Source organism: Copadichromis virginalis, linkage group LG15 (assembly GCF_057382275.1).
Source record: "Copadichromis virginalis isolate Kocher_CV1m ecotype Utaka linkage group LG15, C_Virginalis_male_GT1.1, whole genome shotgun sequence".
Taxonomy (NCBI): Eukaryota; Metazoa; Chordata; class Actinopteri; order Cichliformes; family Cichlidae; genus Copadichromis; species Copadichromis virginalis.
Genome location: NC_140632.1, coordinates 17,524,625 through 17,546,882, shown reverse-complemented (window position 1 = coordinate 17,546,882; position 22,258 = coordinate 17,524,625). Strand labels below are relative to the sequence as shown.

The 22,258-nt window shown below is 41.8% G+C and overlaps 1 protein-coding gene across 2 annotated transcripts; it reads right to left on the bottom strand.

The window, feature by feature from the left end:
- Window positions 1-747: 747 nt before the first annotated feature.
- On the bottom strand, window positions 748-11,180 carry clu (clusterin). 2 transcript variants are annotated; one of them, XM_085432259.1, is made up of 10 exons: window positions 11,083-11,179; window positions 7,288-7,460; window positions 6,287-6,435; window positions 5,776-5,946; window positions 5,465-5,635; window positions 5,113-5,326; window positions 4,249-4,389; window positions 2,114-2,334; window positions 1,627-1,814; window positions 748-1,377 (listed from the first exon to the last, which is right to left on the bottom strand). In XM_085432259.1, the coding sequence occupies exons 2-10, from the start codon at window positions 7,403-7,405 to the stop codon at window positions 1,365-1,367; spliced, it is 1,386 nt and encodes a 461-aa protein (XP_085288385.1). In that variant the 5' UTR covers window positions 7,406-7,460; window positions 11,083-11,179; the 3' UTR covers window positions 748-1,364. The 2 variants fall into 2 exon arrangements, with proteins under 2 accessions (XP_085288385.1, XP_085288386.1); XM_085432260.1 differs by lacking the exon at window positions 748-1,377 and having other exon boundaries at window positions 1,623-1,814; window positions 11,083-11,180.
- Between the last annotated feature and the right edge of the window lie 11,078 nt (window positions 11,181-22,258).

Genomic DNA, 22,258 nt, shown 5'->3' with positions numbered 1-22,258 from the left:
GATGTACTGTATCTCTGCAGATTCAACTAGCAGCTGTGTGATTTTTACACAAAAATAAAAAAACGGCACAATATTTTAAAAACTGCTCTCTTTACTCACTAATTTATCTGGAAATGGTTAAAAGAAAATGCACCCAGTCACCAAACAAGTCGTCTCAAACTCTTTATGACCATGCTGGTAGACTTCCCCAGTTAGCCAGCAGGGATGTACATCTGACAATTCTGTCGGGAGTATGTGACGAAATCATGTCTATGTGGAGTAAGACGCTAATTTACTTGAAATTTATCACCCCATGGTTTAATGGTGTTGGGAAGAAAATGGGTTCCATAGTGTAGCCGTTTTTATATATTTGCCTAACAAGAAATTTTGATTTTGGTCAGCGTCACTTGTTTTAAACTTCCGACGATAAAGTATGATCACAGCAAGACTGTAAGATGGATGATTATCTAACAGGGTTATGGAGAGTGCAGCCCATCCCAGCTGTCACAGAGGGAGAGGAGGGGTACACCAAACCTATCGCAGAAACCATTCACACTCTTACATCCACAGGAACACAATGCTAAGCACTGAAGCATTACGCCACCCCAGTTACTCCAAAAAATATAAAAGCAGACTTTTTGTTAATTATCTGGTTTAGTTCAACTTTGACCTGTGAGGTAGTTTGTTGTAGTCTGTCCACCGGAGCCGTTGATCAATTTCTTATAAGTAAAACACAAACTCAGAATAAGAGTAGACAGGGAAGTGGAATAGGTTAGAGCAGGTTTTATTCAGTTTCTACATATTGCTTCATTTCTAGGTTGTTTTACTGAGCGGCTCAAAGCAATCCTGAACTTCCCAGCTTTGGTCGACGATTTTAATTAAAGCCAATAAATCGCTTTCATCAACTCTATACAGGAAGTATCTGAGCTCTGCAAAAGTAATGATCAAGCCATTAAAGTTACTTCAGTGCTCCAGTTTTCTTCAAATCTTTGCAACCATTCAAAACTTTGTTTTTCCATTAAAGATTGTACCATCTTTTTAATCACGTGTGACTGCGGCTGAATGCAAAAAGAATACATTTCAAATTCCACAAAAATAAAACTGCACAAAAAAACGTCGCCTAGTGCCCCCCCCCCCATGTTGCCTGTAATACAAGTGCGTTTGTTGGAAGTACTATACACATGAGCGGAGCTGTTATCTACTAAATATCTTCTCTTACAGCAGGACTAATGTAACAATATAAACCTCTGAGGTTAAACTGTGTCGTTTGCAAAGGCAGGACTTGAAGAGGAACATTGGGTTAGCGTCAGGGTTTCAGGTGCGTTTTGATGAATCCAGAACATTCTGTGGTCAGAAGACGATGCAGGTTCAGGAGTAAATCCAGCTTATTTGACGACACTGTGGAAGAAGAAACAACAGAGATGGAGATCAGAATCTATCACTGATCTGTGAACTGTTATCCACAGGCTGTTAACTGTCACGGAGGGCATTAAATCAATGTCACAACAAGTCAAAGTAGCAGTGCTGGGTTAGGAAAAAGGAAATGAATAAAATCAATCTTTTTGAATCCTAGTCCTCTTCCTAACATTTTTAAATAATCCTTTAATTGATGATTTTCAGCCTGCTGCAGTCCTCTCTGACACTCACACACTGGTTTCCTTGTAGCGATCCAGAGCTTCCTGAGCTACCACCTCAGAGAACTTGGGGTCGTTCCAGGGGATTTCGCTCGGCACGGTGAAGTTCATGGATGGTGAGTCGAAGAGCTTCACGCTCACTTTGGTTTCTCCAGGCTCCTCCTCCCCATCAACCTTCTTCTCGGAGTCCTTGCACATCACCTGTAGCATAAGGAGGTGGGGGTTTCTGTAAGTTGCAGCTGAAACAAATGATTAAAATGACTGATGATAAAGAGAAAAATCGTTTCTGGATCTTTCAGAAGTTGGATAATTTTGCAGGATTTGGTGTTTTTCTTTGTCTTGTAATAGCTGTGGGCAGATACCGGTACTTAGACACCTAACACAAGTTTTTCAGGTGATAAAAATAGAAGTGTTGAAAAGCATAACGATATCTAGATAACAAATTACAACCATAATATTGCATATTTTAAATTAAGGTCAAATGAAGCAACAGTGCTTACCGCCTGAACACTGAAGATGCCGTCGCTGGTGTTGTTCGCGAGAGAAGACACCCAGCCAAACTGACGGTTGAACAAATCCAAGATGGAGGAGGTGTTGAGCATCTGCTCTTCGAACCTCTTCAGGAGGGAGTTGTACTGCTGGGTGAAACGCTCGGCCAAGGCCAGAGCCTCCTCCAGCTCCTCCTTCAGGGGGCCCTCCAGAGGTTTCTTCCCAGAGCAGTCTGTGAGGGAAAAACATCATCGTGGAGCTTGAGTAAAGTTGGAAAATCACTTAACTGCTACATCAGGCTTAAATCAATTAGATAAATGCTGACCCCACCCCCTCTTTTTTAAAAAAAAAATTCAACCACTAATGCGGTCTCCTAGTTTGGCACATCTGTTTCTACCTACTACTTTCCAAAAAGTCCTTTAAAAGTAAAGTAAACAATGAAATAAAATACTACTCTGTGCTTGCTGTAATTGAGGAAGAAAGGCAAACTTATCCTCACAAGTACTACACACAAGATGGGGAGTGAGTCATCTCTAAGGCATTAACTCCAAAGCGTTGTCACACATACATGTTTCAATTTCAGAATAGTCTGCAGTTATGCTATAGGCAAGCAGACCCGCTGATATTTAGCAGCTGTGACTATTATATATATGCAAGACTGCACATAATGTGTAGGTATGAATGCACTTGCATGTGCATATGGGCCAGTGGTAGGTCACTGGTAAGTTGGATGAATATTGCTATCATTTATTAGACAGGAAAGAGGGGTAGTTTATGTCTTCCTGCTTCTTTTTGAGCATAAATTTGAGTTACTTATATTCAGACAATAATGCATCGGATTTTTTTTTTTTTTTTTTTTTTGCTGAATGCCCATATATTCTTTATTCTTTTAAATGTTTGAAATACATGTAGCTAATTTTGTCCAAACAATTGAGCTACATGACGTTTCTTACCCTCACTTTTGCAACAGTTACTACCATATTTCAACATAAGGCAAAAAGTTCAACCTGCTGGTTGTGGTAAAACTCCTTAACAGGTCACGGTTATTCATCCTCTGCGATCCTACATCTGTACATTCAAGTTTTGTTGGTCTCAATCTCAGATACGCCACATAGACAAACACCTAAAGGAGCTGCTTGGTCATGGAAATTCATGCTACGAAGCTCCGGGTGCACAGTTTATGTGCTGATATTGATGCCAGAGGAGGATTGGAGCTCTGCCTTATTTGCCTCAGCAATTAGCGACCCTGTTCTATAACTTTGTGGCTGAGTTGCTTTGGTTCCTAAACTCTTCCACTTTCCCCCCAGATTTCCCATGATCAACTGTAGGTGGTAATAATGCAAAGTCATTTCCCGAACTGATTTGTTGCAGTAGTGGCATCCAATAATAGCACCACACTCCATTGAATGAGGTCTTTAGAATGAGCCGTTCATTCACAGACTGCATGACTAACTGTTTTACTTTATACAATGTAGCAATGGGACTGAAAAACACCTGAATTACAAGAATAAGAGACACTGCAGACCGTTACTTCTGTCCAGACCGGAGTATTTTAGTTAGGACAACCGTACATAGAGCCTTGATATTATGCCACTGATTTAAAAATGAAAAACAGGGAAACAAAGAGTTCCAGCTGCTTTTCATTGTTTAAAATTGAAACTATAATTTATAGCTAGTTCAAATCAACTAGCTGATGGATCCCTCTGAGCGCAAAAACAAAACAAAGCTCTTTGTATTTTCCAAGAGTCTATAAATAGATGCTTTTGTGTCAGAGCCCAGTTCTGTCCTGCCGTTTAATGGAAGAGTAACAATAGCATCATCGACACAAAGGAAGAGATCACATGATTAAATTACACTCTCTATAAATATTAATTGTGCTGCTCTAATCAAGACATCCCTGGATCATTATTCAGGTCTCAGAGCCTGGCTTCCTGCCAGTCGAATTTGGATGAAAGGCAGTTTGAAGAGGCCCTCATAGCTGTTAAATGGCTTCTTATATAATTTTTTTTTTAAATAATGAAGGATGATGTTTTAATTTATTTTGGTAATATTTCCCATTATGCTCCATCTTAACTATTTTTACTCCTGTATCCATGTTAACAGGGGGAATAAAAGGTTTTAGTCAATGAACGAGACACCATCTTACCAATGTGCTGGATTTCTTTGCACTTCTGACACTCGTCGCGGAACTTGAAGCAGCCGGCTGAGTTGCGACGGATCTCTCTGCAGGTCATCCTGCCGTTACCGTAAGGTTTGGTGATGATCACGTCCTCATTTACGTTACCATCTGTGTGAATGACACAAACGCGCGTTATGAACGTTTCATGTGAAAATAAAACCCAACAGTGATGTGCCTCTGCACACGAATTAAATTTTTCTTGTCTGAACGTCACTATTGGTCATGTGACTCCACAGAAACCAGAGGAGATTTGCTTTTTATTTAAGCTAAACCAATTATTACCTAGTAAGTTATTTATCAGCCAATGCAGCAATGCCGTTTACAGCTGCACAGGTTATATATTACATCTAAGTTATAGCCACAAAACCTTAATTATGCATTTTCAATTATATCATCATTTTGACAAAAAACGCCTAACAACATGCTAAAATCACAGACCAAACGGTACTCTAATGTCATTAATACAATTTTATGTTTATGGTCTCAAGCTATTACTTGAGACTATAGTCTGATCACGAACCTGTTCACTGAGATCAAAGATCAAGTAAATGGTGGATATATAGTCACTAAAGGCTTCTATATACCCTGACTACCTTTTGCAACCAGATGAGTTGAACCCCCCCTGCTGGTCATTACAAAGAATGCAACTTAAGGGTCCACAAGCGACGTCCACATTTTATAGACAGTCTGTAGTTAGACTTAAAAGCTCTCAGCACACATTACTTTCATTAAAACGAGGGGTTTTTGAGTTTACAGCATGTGTGATTCTGCAGCCGATAGCTCTCTAGATAGTTTCTGAATAAAAACATTGAACCTGACAGAAAAACCGACCCTCATTGGGAACAGTGTCACTGTCCATGTCCATCATGGAGCCCATGGAACTGAAGAAGTTCCGGCTCATTCCCATCATAGGGGAGAACAAGTTCTGGAAGCCGTGGAAAGGATCGTGGAACAGAGAGCGGATGCTTCTGCCGCGGCGAGCGTACGGCGACAGGAAGTTAGGCAAATAGATCACAGGAGGGCTGTAGTGCACATAATCGGCCACCTGAAAACAACAAATACAGAGACCGAGCTGATGCTGGTACTGATGTAGTGAGTGAGTGTGTTTGCTGTATACTTGTTCAAAGAGGAAGTGGTGCTTAAAGATTTATTCTGCACATAAACAAGCAAAGGTAAACTGTACCTTCATGCTATCTGTGAATATGTTGTCCACGCCGTCGGCCATCTCTGTGTATTTTTCCTCCAGGTTCTTGAACTCTCTGTTCTGCCGTTGTCCTTCTTGCTCCAGGATGTCGATCTTCTCTCCATTGATCCAGATGGAGAAAGGAGATGTTCTATTCAGAACCTCCTCCAGCTGCAGACCGAAGGAGCAGGTATCATTTTGAATCAAACTTAAAATGTCTTTCATGGCTTAATATTTCAGGGGAGAGAAGAAGAATGATGAAGGCGAAAGGATGAAATATGCATAGTGTTGTATCTCCTTTAGTGTCTGACCTGACGTCCCACCAGTCCAGATCCGCTGCTGCAGGTTCGGGAGTAGTATTTCACACAGGTGTTCTTCAGACAAGGCTTGCACTCCTCCCACAGAGCCTTCATGGTCTCGTTACAAACCTCCTCCTCCTTCTCCAGCTTGGCCTCCATCTCCTGAGCTGTACGCATCGCTTCCTATACATTAAAACATCCAACTTTATTCTGGCCCCATCTTTGGTAATAATTATCTCGTCCTTTTGTGTTAAATGTGAGAATCGTCAGTTTAGAGTAAATTCTCTCAGGAAATATGTTCTTATCTGCAGCACGGACAGATTTAAGTGAAAAAAAGAGAACACTTTCTCGCTGTTAAACATTTAAAAACAAAGTCTAAACCTCTGGAACATTAAAAAATTACTTTTCTGTGTGTTGTGGCCCAAAAAACCCAAATCACTAGACATCTTTACTTCACTTATTCCCCTAGAGCATCGCCAACAAAGATACTGTTAAAACATATAGTGCTTAATATTAGTGCTACCTCTTTCTTCTGCTCGGTTTTCTCCAGATCATCCAAAAACCTCTTGTGCTCCTCTGAAGATTTCTGCATCACACTCTTCATTTCCTTCACTCCATTGATGGCATTTTCAATTTGTCTGTCCAGATACTTTTCTCCCTGAATGGAAATCTCTGTAAACCACAAACAACACGCAGAAAATGTTAACTTCCATAAAATGGCCTTGAATGTTACTGATATTACATGACGTCTGTTCTGTTTGTTCTGCTCACTGTCAACTTCTGCTCAGGCGATTATTTTATTCTACATATCCTAAGCGGTCCGGTATGTAGAATCACAGCACAAATGTAACACAGACCTGGACATTTATGCATTATCTTTTAATAATGAATTTAGAATTTAGTCATTAAATTAACCTCAGCACCCTGTCTGTCATCCACAGACTCCAGAGTCTGTAGAGTCCCAGCTGCAGAGTATTTTATCACCCTGGAGGAACCAAAAGACATTTGAAGGGCAGACTAACAGACCACAAATGTGCTCATGCAGATAGAATATCAACTACCCTGTGTCTAGACACAACACGGACCTCCATAACAGTAATGCATGCATATTACAAGCTCTTGGCATTGCACAAATCACAGAAATTTGACAGACAAGGAGATCTGCATGAATACTAAATATCCAGGCCTAATTGAGGGGCCTTTTATTGGTTATTGTTAACACCTTTTTTGTTTATATATTTCCTTTAACTATTTTTTTAATCTTTTATGCTGCTCTTTGACTCAACTTTAACAAATATGCTTGAAAAAAATGACATCATCTTCAATACCTTTAGTTTTATAGCACTAATGGAAGATTCCTATTAGTGGAATACCATGAAAAGAAATCTGTTGCCCTATTAAAAGCTATTTATCTAGATAACCCTAACATTACTTCCGTAACTACCAAGTTGTTAACGTCATCAGATCAATCCTTTTGTGTGAACTGGCCCTTTAAACCCTTTTTTCCACACCCTGCAAACTTACGGTTAAGATCTTCTTTTGTCGGAGGAAGGATACAGCTGGCTGAGGCCACCAGAAGAGCCACCAAGGTCAAAGACTCTTTCGAGCCTTTCCTCTTCATCATCATCATCATCATTAGCATCCTCTCTGACTCTTGCAGGGCCAGCAGGTAATGATGTGAATATGATGCCAAAGACCTGGAATGTAAATCAAACACAGTTTCAGTCCAAACTGACTCTGGACTGTGAAAAATGTCATTGCACAGACTCCTTATCTCCACCAGAGGGCGATGGAAGCTGGAGAAAAAGCAGGTGGGGAGCTACGCAGTAAAAAATCATCACGTTTGCTCAGCGGTTTTGTGCCCTTACATGGCAACAGCTAAAAATAACCAATCAATAACACTAAATAATTCAAACTGATGAACATCTTATTCGTCCCCAGTTTCAATCATTAAAGGATGTTTTGAGTTCAGATCAGCGTTCTCCTGCGGCAATGACCAAAGTGCCTTTCAGAGGCATTATATAATAGAACAGCAGGCTCTTTCTCTATTTATCCATTTCTTCTCTGACGTGTGCTTGGTCAGCTGCCCGTTCACCCAACAATGACATATTCAGCAGAGGATGTCTGTGGTGTATGACCCCCCACTCACGCTGACATGAGACGGACAAAGACAGAGAAGTTCACCAGTCAGTTGGACCAGGCTTCTCTCCTCTCTGTGCAGCTTTTCCCCAAGCAGCATAAATAATCTCTCCCATGTGGGAGTCTAATCTCTGCTGATTATTTCTGCAGTCAGCAATAATCCTTATTTTCTCTAAAAACACATGGCCACATGCAGCAGTCTAGCTGAACTTTGCTGATTCATTTTGCTGTTTTTCTGGAGCCTTCTGGAGATTAGTCTTTATCAGGATTAGCTCAGTGTTTAACCATCCATAATAACCAAAATTACACACTTACACAATTACACACCATTAGATAATGCGCATGCTTACTTGACACAAAACATAACAGAAAGGAAAAAATCTACTTAGAAGACTTTTTTTTAAAGGCTATTTTTGTTTTGTTTGCAGAACTTGGCGCACACAGTGGAAAGGCTGCCCATTTCTATGGTGATTAAACCGGACGTAGCTTTTGCTGTGGATCAGATTTGGCAGAATTACGACTAAGAATTTTTCAAGACTCTTATGAAGCTCTTCACCCTGGTTTAGAGTTTTGATTGAGCAAAAGGGTAGCTACACAGATGCTTTCAGGCTTAAAGAGCTAACTGATCACATAAAAAGCAGACATTGTTTAATAGGAAAGTATAGTGAAAACATTTAAAGAGGGATTCGTTGGTTTCCAAAAATCAAGAAAATCACTGATGTAGAGGATTGCCAATGTCTTCCACAAGATTTGTGAATGGGCAAATCTGTCATGTTGAGACAAGATGAACATCTTTTTCTTTCTTCTAAACTGCTGGAATTAAGATTCAGCCAACGACGCATTTACCCCTCTAGTTCTGTTCTTAATGAGTGTGTCTTCATGCAGACACACTGCAAGCACCAGGTACTTCAGGTGAAGCAAAGCGTTTGCACACCCAGTATAAAAGCACAGGTCTTAGGAGCGTCTTGCTCATCTTCTACAGTGTGTTTTTGTTTGCAGTCGCTCGCCCACAATCTCCTCCTGTTTCTATGGAAACAAGCAGAGTACAGTATGCATACAAATCTGCTGCAACATCCCAAAAACCGTCAAGAACTTTTTCATTGTTTGGTAGTTGATGTTTATATTTCCTGTTCCCTTTATTTATTCAACCCTCTCCTACTGAATGTATTCAATCATCCCACTGAAAGAGGGCCATTCATACCCCTGACTCTGCATGGGTTCAGTCAAATAAGAATATTTAAGATGACCTGCAGATCAGCTTACACACTCTTCCCCAGAATCAGTATGAAAGCTCTCTATCTTTGGAAACTTTTTGGGTCTGCTTGCACTATATGATTAAATGCCCACAGCGAATTAATAATTACTAATCAGAAAAGGTTTATGCCATCTTAAAAGAGTTTCAATTTAGATTTTTTGTGTCCATTGTCTGTGTTCTTGTTACAGTACACAGTATAGTCTTAAATCAGCGCTGATGTAACCTTCCTGGATATTTTTTTCAGTCCTTCAAAAACTGCAAAATGTCATCAGATGTTCTAAATCCAGCAGGGCTGGACTGGACGTCCACCTGGGAGCAGATAAAATGTCCCACTTTCTGCTGCTTATATGAACTTTCTGCGTTTTTAAACATACAGCAAACACAGTGAGGTCATCATCCACATAATACTAAACGTCTTGCTTAATTAGAGCATGCCCGGAATTAGAAGGTTTGTAAACACTATTTCCAATCCAGCCTTTTGTAATGAGAGAAAAAACTAATGAGTAAGGCCAGACATTCAGTGAGGGGAAAGAATGAGCAATGCTGACATGAAAAGCACAGAAAAAACAGTGTGAGAGAGAGATGGAGAGAAAGTTAGGCAAATGAAAAGTATTAACAATGCACGGGCCCAGTTGTGTTATTTGCTGAACAACAACTGCAAGTATCCTGGTTACACAACTGAAATACCAACACTCCTCCTCTCCAGATGTTCCTCTAGAAAGTTCAGCATTACCAGTATGACATCAACATCTGCTCAGTCTCCCACACGTCACCTTTATTTTCTGGAAGTATTTATTTACCATTGTAAATATTTTATTTGACACTTAGATTACTATTAAAAGACATTTAGTACTGAGAAATGAAATCTTGGCTGCTGAAGAGTAATTTTGTTCATTTTTAAAGCAAACCTCGGCCACTTTAAGCATCGGGAACACAACAAATGTGTTTGTCTGATGTTGTAGTTTATGTTTATAAAATCAGAAAAATACAAAATGTCTTGCTAATTTTGTTTTTTGCATTTTGTTATTGTAACATTTATCTCATACAAATTACACTTTATACTCTTTGTATTTATGACCTTGTTGCCCTACAGTATACTGCTGCACAACTATTCGCACATTTCACTTATAATGTTTAATATTGTGCAATGATTTAATTAAATTTCTTTCATTTTATTCTACTATTTCTTTATTAAACTAGTGTTACAGTGACAGTGAAATTACCCAGGTATTTCTAAAATATCTTGCCTGATGGATTTGCTCCTTTTGCTTCTGTCCCCCCATTAATGACTTTCCCGGTGCTTAAATAAGAAGAAAAAAATGGACTAATCTGTCAAAAATGGGACACTGGCCTCATTATTTAAAGTGTTTGGGGACTTCTTCACCCATAGGACTTAACTGTCCTATAGGCATGAAGGAGTCAGGGCTATTTCTATTTATAAACCAGAAAATGTAACAATAATGATAAAGATCCAGCAATGCTTTAATAGTTTAACATTTTAAAACCTGCAAACATGCATGTGATTACAGATTTATAATTTAGTTTCACGTTTTTATAATTATTTACGCACCAAGCACTGCGTAAAATGCTGAAGCGTGTTATTGAAGTAAACCACAGCGGGACGTCATACCCCCTAATCCAGTTGTTTTGATCCAGAGATGGAGGTCACACCCATGAGTAAGCAATTTAAACAGCAATCACCTTCAGTCAGCACGACCGCATGAAAGGGAATAACACGACATGGTTTTAATTAATAAGTTAGAAGTGATTTTTACAGTCTGACGTTTTATCTGCAAAACCTGCAAAAATGCAAACGAGGTCTGTTCTGTTTTGTTTAAATATGTTATAGCTTATATAAAAATGTAACCACCACAGTCTGCACACAAAAACACCGACCTGCAAAAAGCAAAGCTCCTCTGACTCACCTCTGTTTGTTTCCTGAGACTCCAGCTCGTCCGAAGCTGCCCCAGGCTCGCTGCTGCTCTTATTTATACCAGCGGATAACGGGGACGGTGCAGACATGTGATTCACTGACCGAGCATCCTGCTGCCGCCGCATCCAGCTCTCAAAAGTACCGCAATGTGAACACCAACTTCCTGTAATACGCTTCAAAATAAACCTTTAGAAAACAAAACGAAAATATTTTCATGCAAATTGCTCAGTTCCAGTTTAGGAATTGCAGTTCAGTAATTCTACTTACCTCTTGTAAACCTTTAACAACAAATATGGATAGACTTGCCAAACGTGTTTCCTTCTTTTAAAAACTGAATCATCTGAATAAGTCTGAACAGTGCCTGTCAGAAACCTCCAAAACTAGAAGATTAAGATCATGTAACAACACTACAAAATATAAAAGCACAACATTTCAATAGCTGGCACTGACATCTGCTCTGCTGATTAGAAAAAAAGGCAAAAAAGAACAAAATAATAAATAAATTATTGAACAGCAACAATAACAAAAAAGAACAATTAAAACAAACTGATATTTTTAAAATGACGCATTTAGTAAGAAGATAATATTTTTGGGCTGTAACATAAAATTAATAACAAAAACTTTTCACACACACATATATATAGACCTTCATATAATATGTATTTGTATTAAAACTAATACAACAGTAATAACAATATGAGACTCCTACACCTTTAACGTGGTACATCCCAGAATGAACGAGGGCCCTAAAATAAAATAAAAATCAGGCCAATTAATTATGTTGAGTTTTTTTTGTGTAGAATACCTTTTTTGTAAGATGTAACACACATGCTCAAGTTGGTCTTCAATTAATATTTTATAACTGATTATATGTTATTGTGTTCACTAACGCGCTATTTAAATTAAATTCAGATTCATTCATAAATTTGATGTACTTTTCCCCCCACATGCTTCTTCCACAAATTACGGAAAGCAGACTTTTATTTTGACATTAAAAAAATGTTTCCTGTCATGGTTGCGTTCAATTGCTTCTGACTTGACATCAGTGAGAAGACTTTTCCAGAAGTTTTTTGTCATTTATTGGCACCTCTCAGAGGTGGTGAGCAGACACAGAAACATTTGACTCATCCTGACAGTGACTCAGTATTTAAAACGTTTCTTTATTGGCATTTTACCAAACCACACTGGAAAAACACTGTTTCATAACAACCAACAATAACTGCCTGTAATAAACTACTGAGGATGTAAGCTTCCTAATGGATATACTATTATATAAGTATAAATATAAAAGTACACAATGTAATATTTGGGTTAAATTAGTTTGCTGTATCATTGTATATACAGTGTTTGTGTTTAGTCATAATCACACGATTCTTCTGCAGTACTTTCTCTGCAACAGATGCAGTTCAAAAGGATTTACACTGTTTAAAGAAACAGGATTCCTGATGTTACTAATAAGAATGAATGAGGAATGAATGAATTCAGAAAAAAATGACGTTTGTGCTGATCTTCTGTAAATATATAATGTGGTTGATTTTGCTAAATGAATTTGGGCTGAGTTGAAAAGACTTGAAAAGCTTTGTTTATTTCTATAAGACAGAAAATACTAGTGTAATGTAAGAATGTTACCGGGGGTTATCGTTCTATTTTTTAAAGCTTCACTTAACACAAAGACCCAACAAGGCTGGAGTAGGCTCCTGTTTTGCTGATGACAGTGAGTTTTCAGATAAATTCAAGGACTAAGTGTTATCTTAAAAATAGATAATTCTAAAAAACAAAAGCTCCCAAAACTGAAAAACAGAGCTGCATGTATTTGCTGATCTACAGCTGATGTTTTGCACTTGCATGTTTGTCCCAGGAGAGCAATGTAATACAAACTCTAGTTAAAAAACTCAGAGGTCACCGAGATTGTTTTGACACTAGTCATTCTGCACCTGCTTTCCATAAGTGTGAGAGTGTGAGAAGTGTGAGATTATGGAAATTTGAAACATATGACCCAGGAATGTAGGAAAGTTAAAACAGAAGAATCTGCTCATGAATGCACGTCAAATACAAATGTAGTTACAGTCCTAGTGTCTTTAAACACAATTAATCCTCCTAACAAACAACTTACAAGGGCTTGTGTCATCTCAGGGCACGGATGTTCCAGTAAATCTCATGGACACGCACAAAGACACACAAACACAGCGGGTAAAACACAAATTCTTTTGTTGTGCGTCAGCTGCAGTCATGTCTCTGCAGAGCTGTGATCGGCAGTGTTAGTTAGATGTTAGTCTTTAAACAGCTCTGCAGCTTAAATTGTGTGGTTTAGATCAGTGTAACGCAAGTACAGACTAACCTGTTCGACACTCCTTAGTAAAGTTGTTCATAGAGGCATCCGTGTCCTCTTAGAGTCACAGCAGTTGAGTGGTTTGATCAAACTGGTGTAAAGCTCTTTGGTCAGGCAGGAGTTGTAGTTGGAAAAATACAACTGTATGTAACTAAAATTCATAGATTAGAAACAGCAATAAACACACAGTATACTAAATTCCCATGCTTTTTTGTGACAAAGTGTAAAAGTAAAGTTGCTACACTAGGTGGCACAAACTCCATTCTTATAAGGTCTCCTCCTCCCAGGACTTAAAGTTTGAAGACTTACAGTGAGGGTACTTGACTGGATTGTTTAATGCTTTCCAAACATCATTAGCACACTCGTGGTTACATTTCCAACTTAAAATATTTTACATCTTGACCTTGAAATAATAGAAAAATTCAGATGACAACACACATTTGGCATTTATTTCTTTTTAACCTGTTTATATTAAATATAAACATGTTAAATAGTCTTATATTTAAGCTATTTAATCTGTGAAGTTACAAGCCAGAGCTGGTTATTACACAAATAGGCACACAATTCTGATGAGATGAGAATATATTGACAGGAAGAGCAGTTTTGATAAACAGTCTTTAAAAACATGCACTATTTTATCTAAGCTCAAGTTCAACACAATATTGTTGGATTATAATCTTATTTTATGCCATGTTATACCCCTAATTAAAGATTGTGAATTATGTAGTTTTAGTTTGCATTATTCTCCTGGATTAGAAGAAGGTGATAACTATTGCATTTGTTAAACTGATTTGCATTACATTAGACTGCTGATTTATTGTGAATGAATGATATTGTTTTATGATGCATTATACTGCTGAGTTATAAGAAATACTGTTCGCAGAAAGTCATCGCCTTATTTGTCTGATTAGAAGAGAACAGAACATACTGGAGTTTTCTGCCCCATCTCAGCAGGAGCAGATAAACAGGGAGCCAAGGTCGTAGCTTAGGCGCTGTGTGAGAGAAAGCATGTGAATGTTTAGGCTTTTATGATAAGGTGGGGGCCACTAGAGGCTATAAGAGTTTGATCAATGCTCCACCATTTTGAGATCTGATGCTGTCTGCGTACGGTGTCCATCTCCCACGCGTGTCATCATTAAAATCATCTTTTGACTCAACCTGGCCGGACCAGTCTTGTTATTGTGGTTTTCCTCTTGTATCCATCTGTTACGTCCCCACTTAAAAGCTAGGCGATGAGGGTGGGGGACAGTAACAGTTAGATCCAGGTGGAATGAAAAGAACGCCAGGCAGAGGTATTTAATATAAAATAGATCTTTATTGTAGGCAAACACCTCAATAATCATATAAATGGCAACAACAAAAGGAGACAGCACCGCTGCTTTAACGAGAAATCAGGGAGGTCAACCCAAAGTGGTAATGACCACTTCAACAAAGAAAGCAACAATAAGGCTTCAACAGAAAGAGACAGCAACGCTGCTAGCAAACAATATCCAGGCAGGCCACACAAACTAGTGAAGGCCGCCGTCACTCATGGGCAATCACTGCTCAGTTAAGCACTACTCACAAAGAGCCACACACCAGAAGGCTGGTCACACACAGCAGGCTGTTCCACACCTAAGCCAGTAGCACACTCTGACCAGCACAGAGGAAATCCACCAGAAACCTCTCCCTCCTCTTCCACACTGCTCTTCTCCAGCTTATATCACCCCTGAGGGTAATTGGTTGTAACAAGAGCAGATGAGCAGCAGGTGTGACCTAAAGGAGAAGGCAGGGGCAGAGAGAGACAAGGGGAGGGGCCAGAACGAAGGAGGAGGAGAGGGAGAAGACAACACCACGCCCACACATTCCCACAGCCTCCCAGAATGTAACACCATCCCCAATATTTGAATCCGTAACAATATCTAATCAACCAATCACATAGCAGCGGCTCAGCATGTACACACGCTGGAGATGACCTACTGAAGTTCAAACTGAGCATTAGAATTGGGTAAAAAGTTAATTTAAGAGTTTTGAAAGTGGCATGGTTCTTGGTGCCAAATGCGCTGGTCTGAGTATTTTAACTCCGTCCAACTTGGTACTTGCAAGGTGTAGCGAATGAAGTGTTCTGAACTCTGTTGCAGGTGATGTATTCAGGATAGCACATTCTTCTAGCTGCCTTCTAGGGGTCAACATCGGGGCTCATTGGCCTCCACCTTACTCTCCCAGCGCCATCTTCAAAATTCTTTGTCCAGTATTTCTTCCATCTTTCCTCTACACATGGATAAACCACCTAAGCCTTGTCGCTCTAAATTTGTTGCTCCCGGTCATTCCCCCCAAAGTCTTAGCATCTTCCTCCAGTTCTGCCTCCTGTCTTTTTGTTAGTACCACCATCTCCAAACACTACGTCATCCCTTTACCAGTTCCTCCACTTACTGTCCTTCCTACCCATATTGTGCCCCCAGTGGCTGGTAAGACAAATATAGCAACCAAATTAAACACTGCTGTGCTTAAATTCTTTAAAGAAGTCCTTTGAAAGAACCAAAGCAAAGATCTGGCTCCTCTGAGTGGTGGGCTGACATTAGACAAGGCATGCAGGACATCTGCTGTATGTAACACAACAGTAAGAAAGCAATGACCTCATCCTTCAGAATTCCTGACAATGAGAGGTAACAGAGAGTGAAAGCGAGAGAAATACTATACCAGTGAAACATCATACTCAGGCATTCTGGGAAATGTGTTTTAAATTTACAATTTGTAATTTGTAATAGAAAACCAGGTCAGAAAGGTCGGATGAATTTGTCATCTGCAACTCACATTAAGCCTTTTGGGTTACACATGACCTGCGTGACACTGGTTAATACTTGAACTTTCATTATTTCACCAACTGATTGGTGAACACATCCAGTGAAGCATTTAGCTTCCAGGGAAACATTTTATGGTTTGTGTTGTGTTGCTTGAGCAACCATCTTTGTTTTGGTCAAAAAGTGCCCTGTAATTATTATTGCCACATGAGCTGATGGACACCAAAACAGAGGTAAAAGAAGATTAGCCATACATTTGCTAAGATGTCAAAAACACAACTTCAAACAAATGGAATTGGTTTTAGCCACATACGCATATTTTCAAAAGAGAAGATATTACATTTCAAATTAAGCCTCACACACTGTGGTTTACAGTTTCTCTTTCCTTTCACAAAGGAGTAGACACCAACCAAACCCTGCCCCTACTCAGTTTTTGGCACTAAGTGGCCAAAAACCGATTTTATAGATCAAAATCAGACTTAAATGCAGTTCCTAATTGACTTGTACACTACAGATGATGTGAGATAAACCATCCGCACTCACTGCTGCTTCCTTTGTTTGAGCTGTGTGATGTAGTTCCAAACGCTACAAGGCTGCAAATTTGTTTTTCACAAATTCAACATTTTTTTTTTTTTTTTTTTGGCCTGTCCCGTTTGGCTCTTTTGCCATCAGAATTGTTGTCTAAAGGCAAAGAAAGATGTCCAACGGATTTACTTTACCAAATTGACGATCCCAGCCTTGCCGTAATGGTCCATTTGATTCACCTTTTATTGTTTATTTTATTTTCACTTACTGAATACGGGACAGACTTGACTGGGGGAAAGAAGGGGAGAAAGAAAGAGGGAAAGAGAAACAGCTGAGAAGAGGGACGGGGGAGAAGGGCAAAAGACAAAAACCAACAGAACGGGCAGAGAAAAAAAATGCATATATCAATCACCTGGATCACCTGCTGAGAAAGAAAAAAGAAAGCAAGCAGAAGAGAACAAGAGTAATAGAATAAACAACATCACAATGATATATGGGAATATGACAGTAAATACTAAATGTTAAACATTATTGTGCAGCACATAAGATCAACAGAACACAGTGTGCTTTGAGGTAGGAGCCAAAAAGGGTGTAGTTTGTGGGTGTGATCACCCGTGTGTACACCTGTGAGCATGGACGCGCTTGTTTTTTGTTTTTTTAAAAGGTTCCTTCATGTAATAATCTGCTAGAGGGTGTGGGGGGGCCACAGCCCCGTCCTCCAGGGCGTGAAGCAGGTGTGGAGGAGATCAAAACTCCAGACATCCAGAGGCCCCCAGAACACAAGAGACCAAGGAAGACCAACAGAGGGGCAGCTGCGCCACTGTCCCGGAAAGAGCTGAGAAGAGTCCCAGATGAGGGCTCACTCAGCAGCCGCGGAGCAGAAGCCAGGGGGAGTTGCAGTGACGCGCCCGTGAGCTCCGCCGGCAGCCAGCTGCGCCTGAGTGACCGAGCCCCAGGCCGAGAGGCCGGGGGCACCCCACCTCCGAAGTGGCCTGAGCGAGCCCCAGGCTCCAGGCCCCGATAAGCGGCCGCCAAGGAGTGAGCCGGTGTGTACCTGGACGCCCATCCCCGGACACAAAGAACCACCAACGCACCGATGTCTGAGGGGGTCCGCCACTGGCAGGGGAAGTGGTGGTGGGGGGAGATAGGCCTCCAAACCTTGGAGGGCCTGAGATGTCCCCAGAGAGGTGGCGCCTGACACCCAACCTGACATATAGACACAGACATACAGGCACACACAGATACAAACATCCATTCCCACCCTCATGCTCTCATATGCACTTACTCCACACTCAACCAACGTGGAGACAGACATAAAGAGACGTTGTACACACGATCACACTCCCCAAGCGTACTCTACAAACCGGGTCTAGGTGCCCCCGCCCCTGGAGGGGGGAACTGCACCCAGACCCAGGTGGTGTTTCCCTTTTCCCTGCGGTGGGGGGAGGCAGACCGCCCCGACTCCGCAGCAGCAGGAAGGCTCCACACTCCAGACCGCAGTCGGACGGCCAACTCCTCCTCCTAGCCCCCCTGCTCCAGCAGGTCGCAGAGAACGGGGGTGAGAGAAGACTCCGAACCTCCCTCCACCCGCTCATTGTAATGTTGATGCATGTGTGTTCTAAGGTGCATTTAAAACCCAGGAGGGCTTGGAGCTACCTGCCAGAGAGCAGCAGGTAAGCGCATGGTCCCTCCTGCTAGCCCTCAATGTCTACGTGTATTTAAAATTGAGAGGTGGGCAACGATGCCAGGGGTGGGGTGTACACCCTGATGGTACTTTGGACTCCGTGTATCGTGCCCACCCCCAAGATCCTATATGTATGTGTAATGAGAGTGTGAGTAATGTGAATGTCTAAGTTGTGGGATAAAATTGAGGCAGAGGCAGCCAGAAGGGGACAGAGGGGGGGGGGGGGGGGGGGGGGGGGTAGCCTCCTCTGCACCCTGGTGACATACCCCTACTCCAAGGCCCTGCATGTGTGGGTGGTTGTGGTGGAGCGGGAAGAGGGAGGCAGCTGGAGATGGGGAGGGAAGGAAGGGAGGGGCAAGTGACCCCTCCCTGGGGCCAGCTCCCCCGCTGACCCCAGTAGGCACCCCCATACTCCGCGACCAGCCAGGGAAAGGGGGCCCAGGCCCATCCAGACCGGGCCCAGTGCAGCAGCGCCGCCCGGCCCCACAGAGCCCGGGACAGTCCACCCAACCCCACCACAGAGAAAACTGCACCCACCCCACCATCCGCTCATCTTCCAGACTACATAAGACAATAAACACCCAGGCTGAGATCTTCCTCCACCTCTCCTGTATCTCCCCCTCCTGCAGAGGCAGCTCCTGAGGAGAGGAAAGCTCCTGCAAGATGTGACAATCTCCCCCACCAGTTGAAGAGCCCCCCAGGTGGCTCGACGCACCGGCGGCACCCTGCTCCAGGGCTGGGCCCCCATGCACCCACCCGCCCACAACCCCGGCAACACACCAACCAGGACCCAAGCCCCGGAGGCCCGGTCGGGGTCCCAGCCCAGAGACGGAGCGCCCCCAGAACCTCACGCCCATCCCGGACCCACCCAGGGGCAGCCAGGCTACCAGGTCAGTAACCCACGTCCGTCAGCACAGACCCTCCCCTAGCCCCGCTGCACGCAGCCGCGAGGAAACAGTCACCGGAGAGCCAACAGAGCCCCTAACCGGACATGACTGCTACCCCGGGTTGAGCCCCCCAAGGAAGATGCCTCCGGGGAACCCCCCGACGCCCTAAGCCTGTCCCTACCCCCACACCAATCACAACAGTGAAGGCGGGACCAAACTATGACCCCCCACCCCCACTAGGTGATGGAGCTGATCAAAGGAGCCCAGAGCAATTGATCTGATGTGGTGGCAGAGGCTGTATCAAGACTAATGTAATCTAATAGATAATTTCTATATTGGTTAGAATTAAGATTATTTTTATTTTTCCAGTTCATGAGGACTGTTTTCTTGGCTATGCATAGGGCAGTGAAAACCATATGGGCGATATTCTTTTCTGAAGTGACATTATCTAAGCTGCCCAACAAACACACTAAGGGGGAAGTTGGAATGTTACATTTCAGACACTTCGATAAGTCTTCACATATCTCGCGCCAAAACTTCTGAACTGGTGGACAGAACCAAAGAGCGTGGATATAATTGTCCAGTGAATTGGTTTGGCAGTGTGAGCAGTTGTTGGTAGACGTAAAGCCCATCTTGAACATCCGATGACCTGTATAGTGCACTCTATGTAATATTTTGTATTGAATTAATTGAAGACTGGGATTTCTAATTAGATGAAAGGTTTTTAAGCAAATCTGAGACCAGAAGTTTAGGTCTAAGTTAACTGATAAATCCGCTTCCCATTTTGCAAATTCAACATTTTAACTTCACGCACACCAGCAGCGCTCACGTATGTTCAACTTGTTTTCCTCAGTTTTGATGATTTACCAGCAACTGATCTAGTGTTGCTAAACCAATTATCTGTTGCGTGACCCATAGCAAATGTACTTTACACCCAGTGTGAATATGCGTTAGTTCATACAGGTGTTGACAAAGTGTGGTGTACTGTTGCGTGTGTGTGCCAACTGCTGGGCTGCGGCTGTGTTCACTTGGATAACTACTGAACTGAAACCATCCAGCACTGGAGCCAACCCTCAGTTGGTGCCATGACTTTGAGTATTTCAGTATATACACATGCAAGCAGAGAGCTTACTCCGCTGATGTCTAACACAAAATATCATTATCAACAGGCTTAATTGGTCCCACTGGCGTGCTGAATGACCGTGGCTAACAGACCATGGAACTTCAAACATTTGGATGATTCTGGTATCAATTTAGGGAAGAATGTGTTTCTGTGTGGATGGATGTGTGAGTGCGCTGGAATGTGCGTCAACGAAGCTGATTAAAAAACCCCAAAACTGCACAGTGTGATCAAAGCCCGGTGGGTTCATACAATAAATAACCTCATGGAATTCAAGCTTTTTAGAAACTGTAGCATCTTTTACCTTTATACTGATGAAAAAGAGCATTTCCCGGGGCTACATTTTAGACAATGACAATTTGGCAGCACTGAAGTATCCAGATAAGAATATTTACCATAGTAATGACTGCAAAGAATGTCCTTTGGGTTGTTACAGATTTCTGTACTGGAAAGTCCAGTCGTCCATTTTCTTAACTGCTTATCCTGGTGGAGCTTATCCCAGTTGCCACAATTTATATGAAAACATCTTCGTATTATTTTTCTTACCTATTCAACATTCCTTTTCATGTCAGCCATATCCAGGAGCTATGAGTGTGAATGGCTTTCTGTCTCTCTCTATTAGCCTTGTGATGTACTGGTGACCTTTCCAGAGTGCAGCCTGTCGCTTAGCCCCAGGCTTCATTAGGCTCCAGGTGTCCAGTGGGTCTAAATGTTTACATCTGGAGACTGTGAAGGTCATCAGAGTACAGTGAACTCATTATCATGTTCAAGAAACTAGTTTGAGATGGTTTGAGCTTTGCGATCAGAAAATGACTACACTGTGGTCATAAAGGGGAGTCCATATCTCCCACACCATTGCACAACCAGCAAATGCCTAAACCCAGGCTTGATGGAGCCATGCTTTCATATCATTTTTAGCAAATTCTGACCCTGCGATCTGAACATCACAGCGGAAATCAAGACTCATCAGACCAGGCAATGTTTTTACAATCTTCTATAGTCCAGTTAGAGAGCTTGTGGTAATCGTTGTCTCAGTTTCCTGTTGAGTTACTGTTGCTTTCCTTTTAACTTGAAGCAGTTTGCCTGTTCCCCTCTGATCTCTGGCATCAACAACAAGATATTTTTACCCAGAGAACTGCTGCTCACTGGATGTTTTTTCTCTCACATGGTTCTCGGCAAACCCTAGAGATGGTTGTGAGAGAAAATGTCAGTAAGCAGCAGTCTCTGAAATACATCTGACACCAATAACCAAGAGCCACTTAAATCACCTTTCTAATGAAGCCAAATGAAGTGGTTCGTGAGTGTATACTTTATCAGTAATAATATCAGCAAGTACACCATAAACAGTTAATAGACCTTCTGTTCTGAACTGCAGCTCAGACTAATTATGTGATGAGACTTTTTCATTTCCTGCCTTTCAAAACTAATACAGTTATCTATTTATTTAACAGTAAACAGCTATATTAAACTGCACAGTGAGTGCAGGAGAGGGAAGACAGAGCGAAAATTGTAAGTCTGACAGACGGCCACTGGAGCTGCCTCGTCAGCTGACTGGCCGGATGTGTGTGTGTGTGTGTGTGTGTGTGTGTTGGTGCAAAATTTACACCTGCTGTTAGTCTAACTCGCTGGTAGTCAAGGTTAAGGGGAGCAAACTGAGAGGCCTGCAAACTGGTGCCAGGTCTGGATTATGGCCTCGACATGTGTGTTGTAGTGTGTGCACTGGTGTGTTTTCAAAGAAACTATTTTCCTGTCTCACAGGCCAAGGCCACAGATATTCAAGGTGCTCACTCCACAGTGTTCTGACATTTGTTAGCAATTAGCCTCGGCCACAAAACTGACATTC

Excerpts from the sequence above, each read along its gene's own strand:
- clu (XM_085432259.1), bottom strand. The coding sequence starts at position 7,405 with ATGCTAATGATGATGATGATGATGAAGAGGAAAGGCTCGAAAGAGTCT. Across the intron at positions 5,327-5,464 it reads TATTCACAGATAGCATGAAG|GTGGCCGATTATGTGCACTA; the intron begins GTACAGTTTACC and ends TGTTGTTTTCAG. Across the intron at positions 2,335-4,248 it reads CAAAGAAATCCAGCACATTG|ACTGCTCTGGGAAGAAACCT; the intron begins GTAAGATGGTGT and ends TTTCCCTCACAG.